The following is a 21,097-nucleotide window of genomic DNA, read 5'->3' as shown; positions in this document are numbered from 1 at the left end:
ATCCCAGTGTCCAATTTCTGCAAATATACCTCAAACATATTAATGGCTTACAGTTTGCATATATTTTACAAACATCTCTCCCAAAGATCTTTGATCTTTATGGAATCCTATGATATGTGAAGGACAAGCCAATTATTCAAGGGACGTTCATTCTCAGTACTGAGAATATGAACTGAAAAAAAAATACCAAATAGAAAACTACAGATTATTATAATAACGTGAGAATATATTCTAATATTATTTACCAGTTATATGTGCACAGAAATATCAATGTTGTGTTGACTAATTCAAGTGCTACTTTATTTGCCATTGCCCAATTGATTAATCCTACTTGCGATATCCTGCCACAAAATTTCATGATTTAAGTGCTACTCCAGGAAAACAAGAGTCTCAGTACATTACTTTCTCTGGAATATTCATGTAGGGAGGAACAGAACTCTTTGTAACTTTCAGCCATAAATCAGTCCTGCTAACAGTCGCCTCAGACTGCAGTGGTTCAAGGAGGAGACTCATCGCCACCTTCTCAAGGCGAATTAGGGACGGGCAATAAGTGCTGGCCTTGCCAGTGATGCCCACATCCCATGAACTAATTTTTATTTATTTATTTATTTATTTTTAAAAGTGTCATAATCGATCAGCAACCATTACAACAAAAATTTATTTCAATTATTTTCAACAGATTTTCTTAACTTTAAATTTTACTTTTATTTCCCTTTAACTATAATCTGTTATACTCCATCTCAATTTCAGGTACGTGCACTCTAATTTTACAATGACAATTGGTAATAAAGAGGAATTCTACTCCAGCCTTGAACAATCCCTGTCCCAAGTCCCAACGGGCGACAAGCTGATTCTCCTTTGCGACTTTAATGTCAGAGTCGGAAAGGATAGACCTCTGGAGAGGGATGATTGGCAGGAAAGGGGTAGGGAAAACCAGCTCCAATGGTACCCTGCTCCTGATGAATTGCTCAGAACATGACCTTGTCATAACCAACAGCTTGTTTCGTCAGAAAGACAAGTACAAGATCTCCTGGCAACACCCTCACTCCAGGCACTGGCATCTGCTAGACAAAATCATCGTCTGAGCGAGGGACCGCAAGGAAGTCCGCATCACTCGCGCTATGACAGGAACTGACAACAGCTGGACTGATCACCGCCTAATCTGCTTAGTTATCTCCATCAATGTAGCTTCAATACGGCAGGGACAACAGAAATGCTGCCACATAAAAATCAATGCTGAAGCACTCAAAGACCCTGCAAAGAAAGTTCTATTCAGTCAACCTGACGACTTCCAATGAACCGGAGCCACAGAGTGCCCATAGTGCCTGGTCTGCCCTCAAGTCCACCATAATAAGCACCTGCGAAGAGACTTTTGGTTACTCTACCAGCAAACATCAAGACTGGTTCGATGAGAATGACCAGGAGATCCAGGAGCTAATAAACTGCAAATGCAAGGCATTTTTGAATTGGAAGCAACATCACAACTCGAGTGAAAGAAAGCATATCTACAGACAACTGAAGGCTGAGGTCCAACAAAAAACTCGGGACATAAAGAACATATGGTGGGTGGAAAAAGCGCAGGAGATCCAGCAATTGGTTGACAACCCCGACATGCGTGGATTTTTTAGTGCAGTCAAGACCACCAACGACCCAAGCACTTAAGATCCTATTCCACTGAGAGCCAAGAACGGAGAAGTGCTCATCAAGGGCAGGGAAGCAGTCAGTGCCCGCTGGAAGGAGCACTTCAAGTATCTCCTTAACCAAGACTCTGTCTTTGACATTGAGTGTCCTTGACTCCATCCCACAGCATGCTACCCGTCACCAACTTGGCACAATCCCAGCCCGGCATGAGGTTGAAAGGGCCATCCGACAACTGAAAAACAGCAAGGCCTCAGGAGCAGATGGAATCGCCGCCGAAGTACTAAAAAATGGCGGAGAAGTACTCTTGGTGTGAATCCATTACCTCATCTCTCTTAACTGGAAGGAGGAGAGCATGCCGGAGGATCTGAGAGACGACACAATCACGGCCAGGTGACAAGTCCAATTACGGTAATTACAGAAGAGTTTCCCCGCTGTCTGCCGCAGGGAAAATCATCGCAAGAATCCTCCTCAACTGTCTTTTCCCAGTGGCTGAAGAGCTCCTCCCAGAATCGCACTGCAGATCTCGCCCGTTAAGGGGCACAACGGACATGATCTTCACCGCGCAACAAATCCAAGAAAAATGTAGGGAGCAGCATCAACCTCTATACATGGCTTTCTTTGACCTCACAAAAGCCTTCGACTCTGCCAACCATGAGGGATTATGGAGCGTCCTTCTCAAATTTAGCTGTCCTCAAAAAATTTTTCACCATCCTCCACCTGTTTCACGATGACATGCAAGCCGTGATTCTTACCAATGGATCCACCACAGACCCAATATAAGTGCAGACCGGGGTCAAGCAAGGCTGTGTCATCGCACCAACGCTCTTCTCAATCTTCCTCGTTGCAATACTTCATCCCACCTTTAACAAGCTCCCCGCTGGAGTGGAGTTAATCTACAGGACAAGCGGGAAATTGTTCAACCTCCGACGCCTCCAGTCCAGATCCAAGGTTATTCCAACCTCTGTCCTTGAATTACAATATGCAGATGAAGCTTGCGTTTGTGTACACTCCGAGTCCGAACTCCAAACCATCATTGACACCTTCACTGAAGCGTACGAGAGTATGGGCCTTACTTTAAACATCAGGAAGACAAAGGTTCTCTACCAACCTGCCCCTGCCACACAGTACTGTTTTCCAATGATCAAAATCCATGACGAGACCTTGGACAATGTGGACCACTTCCCATACCTTGGGAGCCTACTATCAGCAAGAACAGACATTGATGACCAAATCCAACACCGCCTTCAGTGTGCCAGTGCAGCCTTCGGCCGCCTGAGGGAAGATACACCGCTTTGAGTACTGTTGAGGGGGATGACTCATCAGGGGAGGGCAGCAGCAGCCAAGTTCATGGCACCGTGGCTGGCTCTGTTGCACAGGAGGGCAGGAAAAAGAGTGGAAGAGCGATAGTGATAGGGGATTCAATTGTAAGGGGAATAGATAGGCGTTTCTGCGGCCGCAACCGAGACTCCAGGATGGTATGTTGCCTCCCTGGTGCAAGGGTCAAGGATGTCTCGGAGCGGGTGGAGGACATTCTAAAAAGGGAGGGAGAACAGCCAGTTGTCGTGGTGCACGTTGGTACCAATGACATAGGTAAAAAAAGGGATGAGTTCCTACGAAATGAATTTAAGGAGCTAGGAGCTAAATTAAAAAGTAGGACCTCAAAAGTAGTAATCTCAGGATTGCTACCAGTGCCACGTGCTAGTCAGAGTAGGAATCGCAGGATAGCTCAGATGAATACGTGGCTTGAGCAATGGTGCAGCAGGGAGGGATTCAAATTCCTGGGGCATTGGAACCGGTTCTGGGGGAGGTGGGACCAGTACAATCCGGACGGTCTGCACCTGGGCAGAATCGGAACCAATGTCCTCGGGGGAGTGTTTGCTAGTGCTGTTGGGGAGGAGTTAAACTAATATGGCAGGGGGATGGGAACCAATGCAGGGAGATAGAGGGAAACAGAAAGGAGGCAAAAACAAAAGACAGAAAGGAGATGAGGAAAAGTGGAGGGCAGAGAAACCCAAGGCAAAGAACAAAAAGGGCCATTGTACAGCAAAATTCTAAAAGGACAGAGGGTGTTAAAAAAACAAGTCTAAAGGCTTTGTGTCTTAATGCAAGGAGTATCCGCAATAAGGTGGATGAATTAACTGTGCAAATAGATGTTAACAAATATGATGTGATTGGGATTACGGAGACGTGGCTCCAGGATGAGCAGGGCTGGGAACTCAACATCCAGGGGTATTCAACATTCAGGAAGGATAGAATAAAAGGAAAAGGAGGTGGGGTAGCATTGCTGGTTAAGGAGGAGATTAAGGCAATAGTTAGGAAGGACATTAGCTTGGATGATGTGGAATCTATATGGGTAGAGCTGCAGAACACCAAAGGGCAAAAAACGTTAATGGGAGTTGTGTACAGACCTCCAAACAGTAGTAGTGATGTTGGGGAGGGCATCAAACAGGAAATTAGGGGTGCGTGCAATAAAGGTGCAGCAGTTATAATGGGTGACTTTAATATGCACATAGATTGGGCTAACCAAACTGGAAGCAATACGGTGGAGGAGGATTTTCTGGAGTGCATAAGGGATGGTTTTTTAGACCAATATGTCGAGGAACCAACTAGGGGGGAGGCCATCTTAGACTGGGTGTTATGTAATGAGAAAGGATTAATTAGCAATCTCGTTGTGCGAGGCCCCTTGGGGAAGAGTGACCATAATATGGTGGAATTCTGCATTAGGATGGAGAATGAAACAGTTAATTCAGAGACCATGGTCCAGAACTTAAAGAAGGCTAACTTTGAAGGTATGAGGCGTGAATTGGCTGAGATGGATTGGCGAATGATACTTAAGGGGTTGACTGTGGATGGGCAATGGCAGACATTTAGAGACCGCATGGATGAACTACAACAATTGTACATTCCTGTCTGGCATAGAAATAAAAAAGGGAAGGTGGCTCAACCGTGGCTATCAAGGGAAATCAGGGATAGTATTAAAGCCAAGGAAGTGGCATACAAATTGGCCAGAAATAGCAGCGAACCTGGGGACTGGGAGAAATTTAGAACTCAGCAGAGGAGGACAAAGGGTTTGATTAGGGCAGGGAAAATGGAGTATGAGAAGAAGCTTGCAGGGAACATTAAGACGGATTGCAAAAGTTTCTATAGATATGTAAAGAGAAAAAGGTTAGTAAAGACAAATGTAGGTCCCCTGCAGTCAGAATCAGGGGAAGTCATAACGGGGAACAAAGAAATGGCAGACCAATTGAACAAGTACTTTGGTTCGGTATTCACGAAGGAGGACACGAACAACCTTCCGGTTATAAAAGGGGTCGGGGGGTCTAGTAAGGAGGAGGAACTGAGGGAAATCCTTATTAGCCGGGAAATTGTGTTGGGGAAATTGATGGGATTGAAGGCCGATAAATCCCCAGGGCCTGATGGACTGCATCCCAGAGTACTTAAGGAGGTGGCCTTGGAAATAGTGGATGCGTTGACAGTCATTTTCCAACATTCCATTGACTCTGGATCAGTTCCTATGGAGTGGAGGGTAGCCAATGTAACCCCACTTTTTAAAAAAGGAGGGAGAGAGAAAACAGGGAATTATAGACCGGTCAGCCTGACATCGGTAGTGGGTAAAATGATGGAATCAATTATTAAGGATGTCATAGCAGTGCATTTGGAAAGAGGTGACATGATAGGTCCAAGTCAGCATGGATTTGTTAAAGGGAAAGCAAGCTTGACAAATCTTCTGGAATTTTTTGAGGATGTTTCCAGTAGAGTGGATAAGGGAGAACCAGTTGATGTGGTATATTTGGACTTTCAGAAGGCGTTCGACAAGGTCCCACACAAGAGATTGATGTGCAAAGTTAGAGCACATGGGATTGGGGGTAGTGTACTGACATGGATTGAGAACTGGTTGTCAGACAGGAAGCAAAGAGTAGGAGTAAATGGGTACTTTTCAGAATGGCAGGCAGTGACTAGTGGGGTACCGCAAGGTTCTGTGCTGGGGCCCCAGCTGTTTACACTGTACATTAATGATTTAGATGAGGGGATTAAATGTAGTATCTCCAAATTTGCGGATGACACTAAGTTGGGTGGCAGTGTGAGCTGCGAGGAGGATGCTGTGAGGCTGCAGAGCGACTTGGATAGGTTAGGTGAGTGGGCAAATGCATGGCAGATGAAGTATAATGTGGATAAATGTGAGGTTATCCACTTTGGTGGTAAAAACAGAGAGACAGACTATTATCTGAATGGTGACAGATTAGGAAAAGGGGAGGTGCAAAGAGACCTGGGTGTCATGGTACATCAGTCATTGAAGGTTGGCATGCAGGTGCAGCAGGCGGTTAAGAAAGCAAATGGCATGTTGGCCTTCATAGCAAGGGGATTTGAGTACAGGGGCAGGGAGGTGTTGCTACAGTTGTACAGGGCATTGGTGAGGCCACACCTGGAGTATTGTGTACAGTTTTGGTCTCCTAACCTGAGGAAGGACATTCTTGCTATTGAGGGAGTGCAGCGAAGGTTCACCAGACTGATTCCCGGGATGGCGGGACTGACCTATCAAGAAAGACTGGATCAACTGGGCTTGTATTCACTGGAGTTCAGAAGAATGAGAGGGGACCTCATAGAAACATTTAAAATTCTGACGGGGTTAGACAGGTTAGATGCAGGAAGAATGTTCCCAATGTTGGGGAAGTCCAGAACCAGGGGTCACAGTCTAAGGATAAGGGGTAAGCCATTTAGGACCGAGATGCGGAGGAACTTCTTCACCCAGAGAGTGGTGAACCTGTGGAATTCTCTACCACAGAAAGTTGTTGAGGCCAATTCACTAAATATATTCAAAAAGGAGTTAGATGAGGTCCTTACTGCTAGGGGGATCAAGGGGTATGGCGAGAAAGCAGGAATGGGGTACTGAAGTTGAATGTTCAGCCATGAACTCATTGAATGGCGGTGCAGGCTAGAAGGGCCGAATGGCCTACTCCTGCACCTATTTTCTATGTTTCTATGTAAGTGTTCGAAGATCAAGATTTCAAACCCAGCACCACGCTCATGGTCTACAGAGCAGTAGGTGATACCCACTCTCCTATATGAATCAGAGACTATGTACAGTAGGCACCTCAAAGCACTGGAAAAGTACCAGCAATGCTGCTCCGCAAAACCCTGCAAATTCATTGGTAGGATAGGCGCACCAACGTCAGCGTTCTCTCTCAGGTCAACATCCCCAGCATAGAGGCATTGACCACGCTCAATCAGCTCCGATGAATGGGCCACATTAGTATCGGCATGCGGACAGACTCCCAAAACAAGCACTCTACTCAGAGCTACGTCACGGCAGGCGACCCCAGGAGGGCAGAGGAAACACTTCAAGGACACCCTCAAAGCCTCCTTGAAAAAAATGTTACATCCCCACCAACTCTTGGGAATCCCTGACCCAAGGCTGCTCAAAGTGGAGGAGAAGCATCCGAAAAGGCGCCGAACACTTCGAGTCTCGTCGCCGGGAACATGCGGAAGCCAAGCACAAACAAGTGGAAGGAGCTTTTGACAAATCAAGCACCCCTCCCACCCACCACCATCTGCCCCACCTGTGACAGAGATACCACATTGGTCTGATCAGTCACATTAGATGCCTAAGAAGTCGTCGTCATCCACAACATGTCTGACTATAACATGTATGTAAGATCCTATTCTATAATCAGTCCTGCACAGGAGTTTTACACTATAGATGATCAGAATGCAACAGCAGCATAAATATTCTTGACAATATTCTTCAGATTATGACAAAGGCCACGTGATCTGAATAGATCTTTTAGCTCCATCTTCCAGCTTGCTGCTATCAAATACCATCCAGCATTATTTAACCAAATATGGTCCCCACTACTGTAATTGGGTTCTGATATATGGCCTACACTAAAAACTGCAGCTAAGAGCTATTATAGGAATTGTTTTAATCTGCAGACTTTACTACATGCCTTTAATCACAATATATTATCACACAGATAGCAATAGTGTAAAATTATCAAAATGTAATAAGATTAAATTAGAGGTCCAGTCAAGAAACTGATGTCAATGTTAAAATCCAACATTTAAAAAGGTAACTATTCCTGGCGACGCGGTTCAATACCTACCACAGAAATGACCTTCGATATAGGTTGAAAAGGGTTTGTGTGTGGATCAAGTTCATCATCTTCCTGATTTAGAGGCTGCCCCTCTTGCTCGGCATCTGCCTTTTCTTTGCATTCTCTACAAAGACAAAACCTTTTTCAAGAATAGTCTTCAAAGTTTCCCTGTGAATCGTCATTATTTTATGACAGGTCAAGATTGATTATGTATACTTAAAAAAAATATATATTTATTGGGATGTGTGCATCGCTGGCATTTATTATCCAGATTTTGTTGTGCAGAGCAGTTTGATACTATTTTAATAAGCATATAATCTAGGTTTTGAGGGAGGGGAATCTTTTTCAATTATTATTTTTAAGTATACAATGGCATTATGGAAAAGTGGGAAACAGTCTATAATTCAAATCCTTCTGAAGAATTGAAAATAAATTTTACTTCAGTAATAATGTTGAAAATTAGGAATGATTTAAATAAATCAGACAAGTGAAACTGTTACATGTGTTTTTACCTTTCCTCTCGTATTCTACGTACTCTTTCTGCTCGTTCTCGTTTTTCTTGTTCTTCCTGTGTCTTCTGCTCCGTTGTGTCTTTTTGTACCCGTTCTTGTAGAACATCATAATCCTTTGCTATGGTGTTCAAAAGCCAACCAAGGCCTTTCCGAATGGCTTTGTCCAATTTTTTGCCATACCCCAAAACAGCAGAACATGGCTCCTATTAATAGGAGTTTAAAATTATGCTCAGTGGGAAATTGCTAAGCTTCATAGGATAGATCCGGGTTCAATCCCTGGTTTGCGTTTAAATAGATGAAATCAGCTGAGGTAGCAGTGAAGTTGTGGAATTAGTCTCAGTGTCCCCATGGTGGTTTGGGAATTAAATTCCATGATTCTGTTAATATTTCCATGAAACCCATAAATGAGTGGCCTTTATTATTATTACATGTTCCTTTACCTCTTTCAAAGAACCAGCACAGGCACGGTGGGCTGAAAGAAACTTACAGCATGCAAGGAGGCCAATGATTCTATAACTTAATTTTTGCAAAGTTCTGGATATGCAGGAATTTAATAGTAGGAGGGATGGAGTGGAGAGAAGATTGTCAGGTTTGACAGCAATTATGGGAGAGTGTTGGGCTCTGGTGTTTAGCAGTCGTACTGTGGTGTGTGATCCTGAGGTTTGGTACAACTGCAATATGGAGTGATTCTTGGCATGTATCATGGAGGGGAGGGGGGCAATGTCAGGGTTTGGCCACAGTAGGGTGGAAGGTCCCAGGATGTAGTGGCAATGGGGAGGGTGCTGAAGTCTGAAACACTGAGCAGAGTCCTAGAGTGAGTCAGAACTTGGCAAAGTAACCCTGGAGCTAGGGGCAATTGAAAAGGGGTTGTTGGGTGTGAAAGGAGGGTGGGGTTTTGGCTCCACTGTGGAAAGGTCCCAGTTTTACAGCAGTGGGATTAGGTAATGCCTGGATCTGGGAGAACTGGGGAGTGGGATCATGATCTGGCAGCAATAGGGGCCATGGGGTCCCATGGACTGGTTTGGCAGGGTTGGGGGGAGGAGTGAAGAGTGTGTTGGAGACTGGAGCACAGAGAGGGAATAATGGGTTTTGGAGTTCCAACGGTCAGGGGAGGGAGACAGGCACAAGTAAACTTTTGTGCTAATATGGTATTATTAAATGGTAAAATAGCACTAAAAACTGGTATCAGGCCATGACTGGGTTGATGGTATAGGAATACAGGGGCAGGGTGTCTAGCAGGCTGAAAACTGACGACAAGAATGTCAGTGTGTAAATCAAGTTAACAGTGGTCCAGGAAAGCAGCAGGGTAGGGTGCGGAAGACTGGTGGATGAATGTATTCAGCAGGCAAAGGGGGAAAATTGACATAATATTTTTTCTTTTAATAGATTTGATTGGTTTTCCTTCTTCTAAGAAATTCTGATATGAGTGAACCAGAATTAAGACATCTGCAAATCAGCCAATTGTATTTCTCACTGTTTCATAAAAATATAACTTCAGCCATAAATTTGTAATTTCAGCCCATCAGATCAAAATGAAAGTTCTGCTTATGATTAATTGTGGTAATAGAACTCCCATGGGTTGCTCATGGTGAATCAGAGAATATGCTGTTTTATAACAAGACTATTATATCATGCAATGTAGTGATTGAATTAGTCAAGCTGCGAATGGAATTCCCAAACTCTTTCCACAAATAGTGGATATTAGTGGCATTATTATCTCCAGCTCTAAGTTACTTTGTAGCACTGGCCATGTTGGTTGGTTTCCACCTACTGTTCTCCATTGAAGATGCAGGTAAAAGTACCTACACTTGCTCAGGCTTGGAGTTCATTGGGTGGAATTTCTCTGGGAGGCCCTAAAACTCTCAAATACCGGGGGTAAAATCCCAGCCTTGCCGGGTCCGTACCTGGCAAGGCCTCGCAAAAGCTTGTTTTCAGCGCGCAAGACGCATGCACCGAAAACTGGCTTTTCCGATCTGTCAAGAATTCGCTCAACAAATCCTCCGCATCCCAAGGAGGAGGACATTTTTGTGCGGGTGAGATTGGGCTATTTGCCCATCTGTTGCCCAGCAAATGTCCTTGAAGCTTTTACGCCTGGTAAAAGCAGGCGCATAGCCTACTTTTACCAGCGGAAGAGTTTTAAAACATGTAAAAATTTAATTTAAATACACATTAAGTAAAAACCCTGTCCATTAAGATAAGTTTATTTTAAACCCTATTAAAACACATTAAAAAAAAATCTCAAATATATTTTTCTAAAACACTTAATTAACTTTAATTTCAATTAATTTTAAATGTGTTTTTAAAAATGTATTATGTTGATTGTGTTTTAGGGGGTTATTCTCATTGATAGTAATGGGATCGAGTTCTCATTACTATCAATGAGAATACTGCAGAGAGTGATTGGTGGTCCAGGCCAACGTGACTTCAGCTTTTTCGTGCGTGTGAGGAAGTCCTTTTCCCGTACGCTACACATCGAATCTAGGCCTCCGACGGGTATCGAAGTCCACCAGGTACATTCGTAGAAAAATTTCAGGCCAGAATTTTAGCCCCATTATGTTGATGCTGGGATGGGCAGACATAAGATTTATCCTGCCCCACAAATTCAGGTGTTCCTGGTGTCATCTCTACAGTTTAGAATCTTAGTAGAACCATATTCTGCCACACCATTGGAATCTTTCCAGCAGTTATGCCATGAAAGTACCCAAGTGCAGGGCATAATTTTGGAGTCTTTTAGAGGTGTGTATATAGGGGTGGGTAAGAAAACTGTATAGCACAATATTGGGGCTAAATACGCGCCCGTATGGATCCCACAAGTTCCGGGTTTAACTTGCATGCACCTAAACCCAGAACTTGCGATCCGTCAAGAATCTGCTTGCGAAACGCCTACGTCCCTGGGATACATGGGTCTCTACGCAGGCCTACATGTAGAGGCCCAAGATCGTAAGTCTCCGAACCTCCTGGGCCACCATGCCAGTTCATAGATTTTTTTTCAGGCTGGAGACTTCCGTCTGCAGGAAGCTTCCGACCACAATTTCTGCACCCATGTTTCGTAGAATGTGATTGTTCATTTTATGGCTGGACCAATTAGAAATTACATTAGAGTTAGTATTCAGTTCTCACATGTTCGTAAATATATGGTATGGTTAAAGGGGCAATGGTCTCTGGTTATGAGAGAAGGAACTCTACAATATTACAGTAATAAATTCAAACATATAATGAACAATGTATGTTTCAAAAGAACTGATTTAATAAGCTATTAAAAAAAACTCACTGTAAAACAGAGGACCACCAGACAAAGATATGCTGTTGGAAAGTTATCAAGGCCATAGGGAGGGTACAGAAGAGATTCACTAGGATGATACCAGTGAATGGTTCACTAATATAATTGAAAAGTACATTAAAATTCTCAATAAAAAGATTTGAATATATTTTTACAGGATTGCTCAATTTGGAAATTAACAAATCTATAAATAAAAACTATTTGTTGGTATCATTTTTGGATATTGACTACTGCTGAAACTTTTTGCAGCTTCATGAACTGCAATATTAAGAATATGAAATCTGGTCTTGTTATAAATATTAACGTATATTCAAAGTAGCAGCATTCAAAGTAGCACATGAAAGTTAATGTGGAAAAATGTTGAGATAATACATTTTGGGGGAAGAAGAAGGAGTGAACACATACACTAACTGATAAAACTTTAAATAAAGTAGCAGTGACATTTAGGGGCTTGGATACACAAATCATTAAAAGTGAGAGTACAATTTGATATAGCTGGGATCCAAGGTTAATAGGGGCATAGAATAGAAAGGCAAATAAGTAAAGCTAAACCAATGCAAATCATTGATCAGACTCGAGTTAGGATATCCTATCTAGTAATGGGAACTTTATTTTAGGAAAGCTATCACAGCCATAGGGAGGGGACAGAAGAGATTCACAAGGATGATACCAAGGATGTGAGGCTTTAATTATGAAAGGGGAAAAAAGTGAAAAAACTGAGCCTCTTTTTATTAGAGCAAAGAAGGTGATATTCAAGTACTTACAATTTGGCATAGGCATTTATTTTCATTGACCAGCTTCTCCAATGAAAGGTACTCTATGATATCTGCCTCTGCTAACGCTCCATCACAATCTTGTTTGTTTGCCAATCTAAAATAAACAAACTGTTGATTATATTTCTATTTAACTATTTTTTTTTATGCATAATTGCACATTTGCACTCATTTGGAGGTTGAACATTTCCAATTCACCAACTTTGAAAGGTTTTCAAGTGAAACTTTAATGAAAGCATTAAAATAGACAATTTAATGGATAAATGTAATCAGTGAAATATGCAATTTTAATTTTGTTTAAACTCTTATTTTTGACATTAGAAATTTCAGTTACTGAATGAAAAATGTTGCTAAAGCATTGCGAGTCAATTTGTTAGGAAAAGGTAACCCAGCACTGCCTATTGACTACAGGTTATAAGTGTAGTGACAGGAACCAGCTTACATAGGGTTTTTCCATTTATGAATGCGTGCACATGAATTTATAATAGAGAAAATTGATACAAATTGTGATATAAACTGAAAAAATGCAACAATGGGAATTAAGACTTTGTGTATAAAGTAAATTTGTATAAAAACTGCATCATGTGATGGGTATAAATGTATTTATTTCACCTGTGGTAGGTGAACAGCCCATTATATATTTATCTAACTCAATTTGGATCTATAAGCAACACCATGGGAAGTCCACTAGCACAAAGTAAAGAACCAAATCTTCCAATAATATGTCTGAAACTTAACTGCCGAAAAGCATTCGCTGCTACATTAGGGTGACATTTCAATTTACAATCCAAGTCAGCCCTATAGGTTAAATGTGCAACACTGTCAAGTATGGGCAGTTTTTGCTGTGGACTGAAGCCAACTCGGATTTTATTGGACTACTCGAGTTGGGAAATCTTACAGCCAAGCAAGACACTTCCATACCATCAATTTGGCTTGGATAAAAATCTAGGTTCAAAAGCTGAAAGTACCCTGTATAACCAATTCACTGCATCATCTAGTCACCTTGGTCAACCATTCTAATGTAGAACAGATCTCCTCCAGGTTTACATCCCCTGCAGTCCTTTGACTCTGGCTATTTATGCATTTTCTCCTTTTCCATTCCCTTTTCTCCCCCACCCCCACCTCCCAACTCTTTGCCTCACCATTGCTGGTAGAGCCTTGAGCCGTTTCAGCCAGACTCAAATTTTTTTTCCAAGCCCCCTGCTCTCTCCATTTCCTCTCGACCTTAATAAAACTTTTAAAACCCCAATTTTTTGACCAAGCTTTCAGTCACCCCTCCAACATGATTTGGTATCCGTTCCTTTATCTACTTTTGCTTCACCCTTAGGAATGTTCTTAGGATGTCTGCTATGTCTACTGTATATAAATGTTATTGCTCATGTTGAACTGCATAGCCAAACAGTAGAATACAAGTCAGAAGAGTTAAATCAAACTATATAGTGCTCTAGTCAGAGTACACTTTGAATAGTGAAAATATTCTGGTTTTGGTTTTCAAGAAACAAGAGATATCCAAGCACTAGAGGCAATGCAGAGAAGAACCACAAGGTTGACACCCAGTGTATTGGTTGGAGTATTGAAAATCAAGCATGTGAGACATGTTGAGCGTCCGATATCCAGAGTTCCGAAATTCAAAATGTTCCGGAATCCAGGCCGATCGGTGGTGGGGTCGTCTGGAATCCGGAAAATGTTCCGAAATGCAGACCCCACCCACCAGGCCGCAGGACCCCCCCCCCCACACCCCAACCTCGGCCCAGGTGTTTCCGGATTCGGGATGTTCCAAATCTGGAAATATCATAAATCCGGAACGGCTTGGTCCCAAGGTTTCTGGATTTCGGACGCTCTACCTGTACAAGATTGTTAAGGATAGAAGGAAAGTCAACCCGGAATATTACTTTAAATTAAATTGTGCGAGTAGAACAAGCAAATGTAGGTTCAAAAAATAATAAAAAGTAATTTTAGGGCAGATATCAGAAAAACTTTCAAACGACGCGATCAACGCAGAATGTTCTCTTATATAATGACTAGATTTTGCAGTGGTAATGACGGCAAACCTGTCAGCATCTGTCGTCATCACCCCTCTGAAGCTTCAGGATTTAGTGCATACGCAGATAAACACAGAAATTCACAAATTACAGTCAGTCATTCCCTACTCCGTCACAAGTTGCGGTGGAACTCCACAGAGCCAGCAATCAATTCAAAATTACACGAGGACAAAAACTTCCCTTATGATGCTGGAATATCGATGTTAAACACCTCCCACCCCACTCCCCATCCCTGAAAAAGTTAAGCCTTGTTGAAAGAGGCATAACTGGGTTTTTAAACGGCATATTGACAGCCGGGGAGAGGAAAGAACAAAAGGGAAGGTCTGTAGGGTGGAGGGTAGGAGTGATTAAAGGGCAGGAGTGATTAAAGGACAGAAGGAATGATGGTGCAAGGTAAAAGGGATTGGACAAGTAAAGAAACAAAAAATGGATCCAGAGGAGCTGTAGATGGCAACAGCAGAACCATTACCAGCATCTGCTGTCCAAAAAAAATCAGAGCAGTGGTTATGATCTGAAATTGCTGAACTGAATGTAGAGTGGAAGGTTGTAAAATGCCCAATTGAAAGATATGCTTGTATGGTTACTGTATGAATGAAAAAAATCCTGAAGATGATGATCATGGTAAATGCATTTTCTAAGTGGTACTGGGCCATAGGGTCTTAAGAGAAGTAGCGGCAGAGATTGTAGATGTATTGGTTGTAATTTAACAAAATTCCCTGGATTCTGGGGAGGTCCCAGCAGATTGCAAAACTGCAAGTGTAATGCCCCTATTTAAAAAAGGAGGCAGACAAAAAGCAGGAAACTATTGACCAGTTAGCCTAACAGCTGTGGTTGGGAAAATGTTGGAGTTCATTATTAAAGAAGCAGTAGCAGGACATTTGCATAAGCAAAATTCGGTCAGGCAGAGTCAGCATGGATTTATGAAGGGGAAGTCATGTTTGACAAATTTGCTGGAGTTCTTTGAGGGTGTAACAAACAGGGTGGATAAAGGGGAACCAGTGGATGTGGCGTATTTGGACTTCCAGAAGGTATTTGACAAGGTGCCTCAGAAAAGGTTACTGCACAAGATAAAAGTTCACAGGGTTGGGGATAATATATTAGCATGGATAGAGGATTGGCTAACTAACAGAGAACAGAGAGTCGCGATAAATGGTTCATTCTCTGGTTGGCAACCAGTAACTAGTGGGGTGCCGCAGGGATCAGCGCTGGGACCCCAACTATTTACAATCTACATTAACGACTTGGAAGAAGGGACTGAGCGTAACGTAGCCAAGTTTTCTGACGATACAAAGATGGGAGGAAAAGCAATGTGTGAGGAGGACACAAAAAATCTGCAAAAGGACATAGACAGGCTAAGTGTGTGGGCAAAAATTTGGCAGATGGAGTATAATCTTGGAAAGTGTGAGGTTATGCACTTTGGCAGAAAAAAATCAAAAGAGCAAGTTATTATTTAAAGATTGCAAAGTGCCACAGTACAGCGGGTCCTGGGGGTACTTGTGCATGAAACAAGAGAATAGTATGCAGGTACAGCAAGTGATAAAGAAGGCCAATGGTACCTTGGCCTTTATTGCAAAGGGGATGGAGTATAAAAGTGGGGATGGAGTATAAAAGCAGGGAAGCCTTGCTCCAGCTGTACAAGGTGTTGGTGAGGCCACATCTGGAATATTGCATGCAATTTTGGTTTCCATATTTACGAAAGGATATACTCGCTTTGGAGGCAGTTCAGAGAAGGTTTACTAAGTTGATTCCAGGGATGAGGGGGTTTGACTTATGAGGAAAGGTTGAGTAGGTTGAGCCTCTACTCATCGGAATTCAGAACAATGAGAGTCGATCTTATCGAAACGTGTAAGATTATGAGGGGGCTTGACAAGGTGGATGCAGAGAGGATGTTTCCACTGATAGGGGAGACTAGAACTAAACTAATGTTAGAATAAGGGGCCGCCCATTTAAAACTGAGATGAGGAGAAATTTCTTCTCTGAGGGTTGTAAATCTGTGAAATTTGCTGCCTCAGAGAGCTGTGGAAGATGGAACATTGAATACATTTAAGACAGAAATAGACAGTTTCTTGAACGATAAGGGGATAAGGGGTTATGGGGAGCGGGCGGGGAAGTGGAGCAGAGTCCATGATCAGATCAGCTATGATCTTATTGAATAGCAGAGCAGGCTTGAGGGGCCGTATGGCCTACTCCTGTTGCTATTTCTTATGTTTTTATACAGATCAGGAAGGTGCCAGGTTACATTTCTAATTTGGGGTGCGTTTACCAATTTCAGCTGGTCATTATTATTAGCCTCGGTGTTCCTGCCTTTGGGGGGGGGGGGGGGGGGGGGGGAGGGGGGGGGAAGCGGGGTGAAGAGAGAGAGATTCAGGTAGGGATTCCCATGCTTGATCGTAGATTACATAGGATATACAGCACAGAAACAGGCCATTTAGCCAAAACAGTCCATGCCTGCGTTTATGCTCCACTCGAGCCTCCTCTTGTCTTTCCTCATCTAACTATCAGCATAACCCTCTATTCCTTTCTCCCTCATATGCTTATCTAACTGCCCCTTAAATACTATTCACTTCAACCACTCCCTTTGATAGCAAGTTCCACATTCTCACCACTCTCTGGGTAAAGAAGTTTCTTCTGAATTCCCTATTGGATTTCTTGGTGACTATCTTATATTGATGGCTTCTCGTTTTGCTCTTCCCCACAAGTGGAAACACTCTCACTGTATCCACTCTATCAAAACCTTTCATGATTTTAAAGATCTCTATTAAGTCACCCTTCAACCTTTTCAAGAGAAGAGAAAGAAAAAAAAGACCCAGTCTGTTCATCCTTTCCTGATAGGTGCACCCTCGCATTTCTGGTATCATCCTTGTAAATCTTTTCTGCACCCTCTCCAGTGCCTTTATGTCCTTTTTATAATATGGCGACCAGAATTATATGCAGTACTCCAAGTGTGGCCTAACCAATGTTCAATCATTATCTAGATTTTCCACCAATTGATCATGAAAGTGTGGAAAATCTGCCTTTACTGTCTAGGCTCATACATAAAGATGCTGCACTTAGGTGAAGTACAAAAGGGCTGTCAGTGTCTATGAAACAGTTGGTCAGTATGTATCACCACTTTCATGAGTGGAAAAAAAAAGAGAACATTTGGGAGAGTGGAGGGGAGCAGTGACTGTCTATAATTGGATCATTTCATATTTTTTAGCAGATGAACACAAGCATAACATAAGAAATAGTAGGAGTAAGCCATATGGCCCCTTGAGTTTGCTCCGCTATTCAATAAGAGCATGATAGCAATGCACTCACACATTTTCCTAAGTTTGCTTCAAGACAACTTCATTACACAACTCACACATTATTCCTGTGAATGTTGATAAGTTTCTTTAATCAGGAAAGACTGCTCACTGCCCATGGTGTCTAGCTTCCATTATTATTCACCAGTGATGAATCCTGTTCACTGATCTGCAAGCCTTGGTAGCCAATGTACTTTGGATTGGTCAGTATACGGTCACTGTTGTAGAGCTCTATTTGGTGCAACTGATCAACCAGCCTAGAGAGTTAGAGTTTAGAATGTTTCTCATCGGAACTTTTTTACTTTCCTCCTCATTATTTATGAAGATATTTATAACCGAAGTGCAGCCATGCCAAACTAAGCAGGTGACCATAAGGGAAGACATTAAGATTGAAAGATAAAATCCTAATCTGAAGTGACTTTGTTTCAAACAAAGAGCATGTTGATGGAGGCTTTTCCCAGCCCTTTTTGGTGGTTGGGGCGGCAGCGAATGCAGAAAAGGAGACCAAATGGAATATAGATATTCATTGAAAATAGAGATTATAAAGTTTAATTACTGTGGTATGGATGATAGATGAATTCCATTTTACCATGTGACAACAATCATTGGTTAATTATTAGTCTTATTCACTTAATGAAACAAATTGGTCATGCCATAGATTTGTAAGTGCATCTCTAAACTGAAGGTATGTTTACAAGACTTTTTCCTGTGGTCTAAAATTGCAAGCTACTGTTAATTGTGAAGACAGTTATTAATTAATTTTAATTTTTCATTTCTTTAAAAGAAATTTTTGTTGAAGAAACGTAATTGCCAAACAATCCAGGGTGCTTCAGCAACTTCAACTATGTTATGCAATTAAATTCCTTTGCATTGTCAGATTTAGTGGCACAAGTCAATTATGGGTTTAGCAATCATTGGTTTTAAGTAAACCAATACCATTAAAAAGGGGAACTTATCACAATTCCCAGCCACTTGATTTATAAAATGCAGTGATGGTTTTATTTGTCTTTAAAGGTTTGAATAGAGTCACTGTTGTCCATTACTTTAAAAAAAACATCAATGACCATAATTCATGAAGATAGTGCGTATGTACTATGCTATGAAACAGCTGCTTGAGCAAAATTTCAGTCAGAAAGAAAAACACAAATTAATGGTATTTGGTGGCCATACCTATAAATATTTGTAATTAATCTAGAAAGTGATTTTTATTTTTTGTTGGTCAATTTTTTTTCAGCACAGTAAATTATGGTTATAATGCAAATTATTGTGATTCCTTATCAAATGTCCATACTGGAACCAGCTTGGTGAAATTGTTGTTCCTTTGGGAAAACTCTGGCCAGGATGTAACATCCCAAATTAGCCTTTAATATTTTAGCTTTAAATACACAACATGGTACAATATAATTGTCTTCTTGATTTAGTGAAAATATAGAAACCAGTGATCAGTGGACTGTGAAGGGTGCTACTTCGATCTGTTCTGTACTACTTGATACTTTATACTACTGACAATTGTAGAAATGCTTCTAAGGCTTTGGGCTATTGGATAGCTGACAAGAAACAGTGCTCCTCTGAAGGGAAGGATGGCCTCCCAACAGGCAGAACCAGATTCCCAGCCCAGAAAACAACAGGAACAAATTGTATTATTGACGTCATTACGAGATCCAAGTAGTTTGATCACATCTCAATTGGCAGAGTGTCAGGTTACGTAGTCTGAGAACTCATAACATTTAGTACAGTAGGAAGTTGTTTCTTCACTAATGTATGCAAGATGGAGAACTATTAAAGAAAAAACACTGATCTTGAAACACAACTTGCTCTTAAAGACTTCAAGCACACCACGGAAGCTGCTGCTCATAGATTCTTCACGATTATATCCAGGGAGCCACAATTCCAGCTAAGATTTTGAGCAAATATGATTAAATCTAGCCTGATTGCACAAGGTACTGTACGACTATTAGATATTTTAAGAAAAATTTCAGTTGCATGTGTAAAGTAAAATGTGGATTACTGGGAGTAACCCAAGACAGTATTTATGATTTTGTAAAATTGCTGCACAAAATAGTTAAAAGATTAAAAATGCATGGTCTTATTTTTAAATATGTCTTGAACTTAGCAACACCATTTAGAGTACTTTATACTACTCCAAAACTAGGGAATTAAACCAGGAACAGTAGTTTATTGCAGAACTGCTTCTAGTAGAGGCAGTTCTATTAGCCTGCCGGAGCTTTTGGCACTTGGAAATTCCACAACACTGGGACAAATTCAGCTCTACAGATGCAGTGAGCTACACCTGAATCAGAAAAGTGCCAATGTCTTTGCAGAGAGGGTAAATGAAGTGGGGGGGGGGGGGGAAAGAAGAGAGAGAGGAAGAGAGAGAGAGAGAGAGAGAGAGAGAGAGAGAAAAATCGAGCAGAATTAGAAACAAGGAATAAAGAGTGATGCAGGTAGAAAAGATATAGGGCCCAAGTTTCGGGCTGCGCCTAAAATGGCGCAACCCCGACCTGGACGCCCGTTCTCCGCGCCCGAAAGTGCGCCTAAAAAGTACTTAGATTCTCCGGCTCCCTGCTTGTCCTCTGTAGCTGGGTGCTGTGCAGCACGAGCTGTGCGAGGCGGAGCCAGGACCCTGCGCTGAAAACAGTGCCGGGACCTCTGCACAGGCGCGCTACAGTGGGTGCGCATGTGCAGTAGCTCCAGGCGCCCAAAACTGTGTGGAAGGGGCCCAAACACACCGCCCCTAGCCCTGGCCGAATGGGCTCACTGTGGCGGCGTGGATCAGGCTTCACCTCCCACGCCCAGCTCCTGCTTCCTCCTCCCTTCAGCTGGCTCGCTCAACCGCGCCGCCCGCACCCCCCGCTCTGACCCGAACCCGACCCGACTCCCGCTCCCCGCCCACGGACCTGCCTCGACTCCCCCTGCCTGACCCGACTCCCGCTCCCCCCGCCTCTCCTGCTCCCCCCCCCCTCCTTATCTCCCTCTCCCCCTCTCCTTCCTTCCTCCCTCCCTTTCCCCCTCTCCTTTCTCCCCCTCTCCTTCCTTCCTCCCACCCTCCCTCTCCTTCCTTCCTCCCTCCCTCCCCCGCTCTCCTTCCTCCCTCCCTCCCTCTCCTTCCTCACTCCCCCTCCCCCCTTCCTCTTCCTTCCTCCCTCCCTCTCCTTCCTCCCTCTCGCCCCCTCTCCTTCCTTCGCCCCCTCTCCTTCCTTCCCCTCTCCTTCCTTCCTCCCCCCCCTCTCCTTCCTCCCTCCCCCCCCTCTCCTTCCTCCCTCCCCCCCCCTCTCCTTCCTCCCTCCCTCTCCCTCCCTCCCTCTCCCCTCCCTCCCTCTCCTTCCTCCCTCCCCTCTCCTCCCCTCTCCTTCCTCCCTCCCTCCCTCTCCCCCCTCTCCTTCCTCCCTCTCCCCCTCCCTCCTCTCCTTCCTCCCCCTCCCCTCTCCTTCCTTCCTCCTTCTCCCCCCTCTCCTTCCTTCCTTCCTCCC

At 43.0% G+C, this 21,097-nt stretch overlaps 2 protein-coding genes across 3 annotated transcripts in view; one reads left to right on the top strand and one right to left on the bottom strand.

Annotated features, from left to right (window-relative positions):
* Positions 1-21,097, bottom strand: part of arl13b (ADP-ribosylation factor-like 13b) — a 129,535-nt gene that overhangs the window by 28,396 nt on the left and 80,042 nt on the right. For both annotated transcript variants that reach the window (XM_070893387.1, XM_070893388.1), the window contains exons 5-7: positions 12,290-12,395; positions 8,246-8,448; positions 7,743-7,857 (exon numbers count right to left, since the gene is read on the bottom strand). In XM_070893387.1, the coding sequence (XP_070749488.1) occupies positions 7,743-7,857; positions 8,246-8,448; positions 12,290-12,395 (424 nt within the window). The remainder of the gene's footprint in view (positions 1-7,742; positions 7,858-8,245; positions 8,449-12,289; positions 12,396-21,097) is intronic.
* The window catches only part of stx19 (syntaxin 19), a 30,879-nt gene continuing 29,236 nt past the window's right edge, over positions 19,455-21,097 (top strand). The window contains exon 1 of the mRNA XM_070893386.1: positions 19,455-19,567. The gene's annotated coding sequence lies outside the window, so the exon portion shown is untranslated. The remainder of the gene's footprint in view (positions 19,568-21,097) is intronic.

This window comes from Pristiophorus japonicus, chromosome 11, assembly GCF_044704955.1.
Source record: "Pristiophorus japonicus isolate sPriJap1 chromosome 11, sPriJap1.hap1, whole genome shotgun sequence".
Classification (NCBI taxonomy): domain Eukaryota; kingdom Metazoa; phylum Chordata; class Chondrichthyes; family Pristiophoridae; genus Pristiophorus; species Pristiophorus japonicus.
This window is presented reverse-complemented; position numbering and strand designations above follow the sequence as displayed.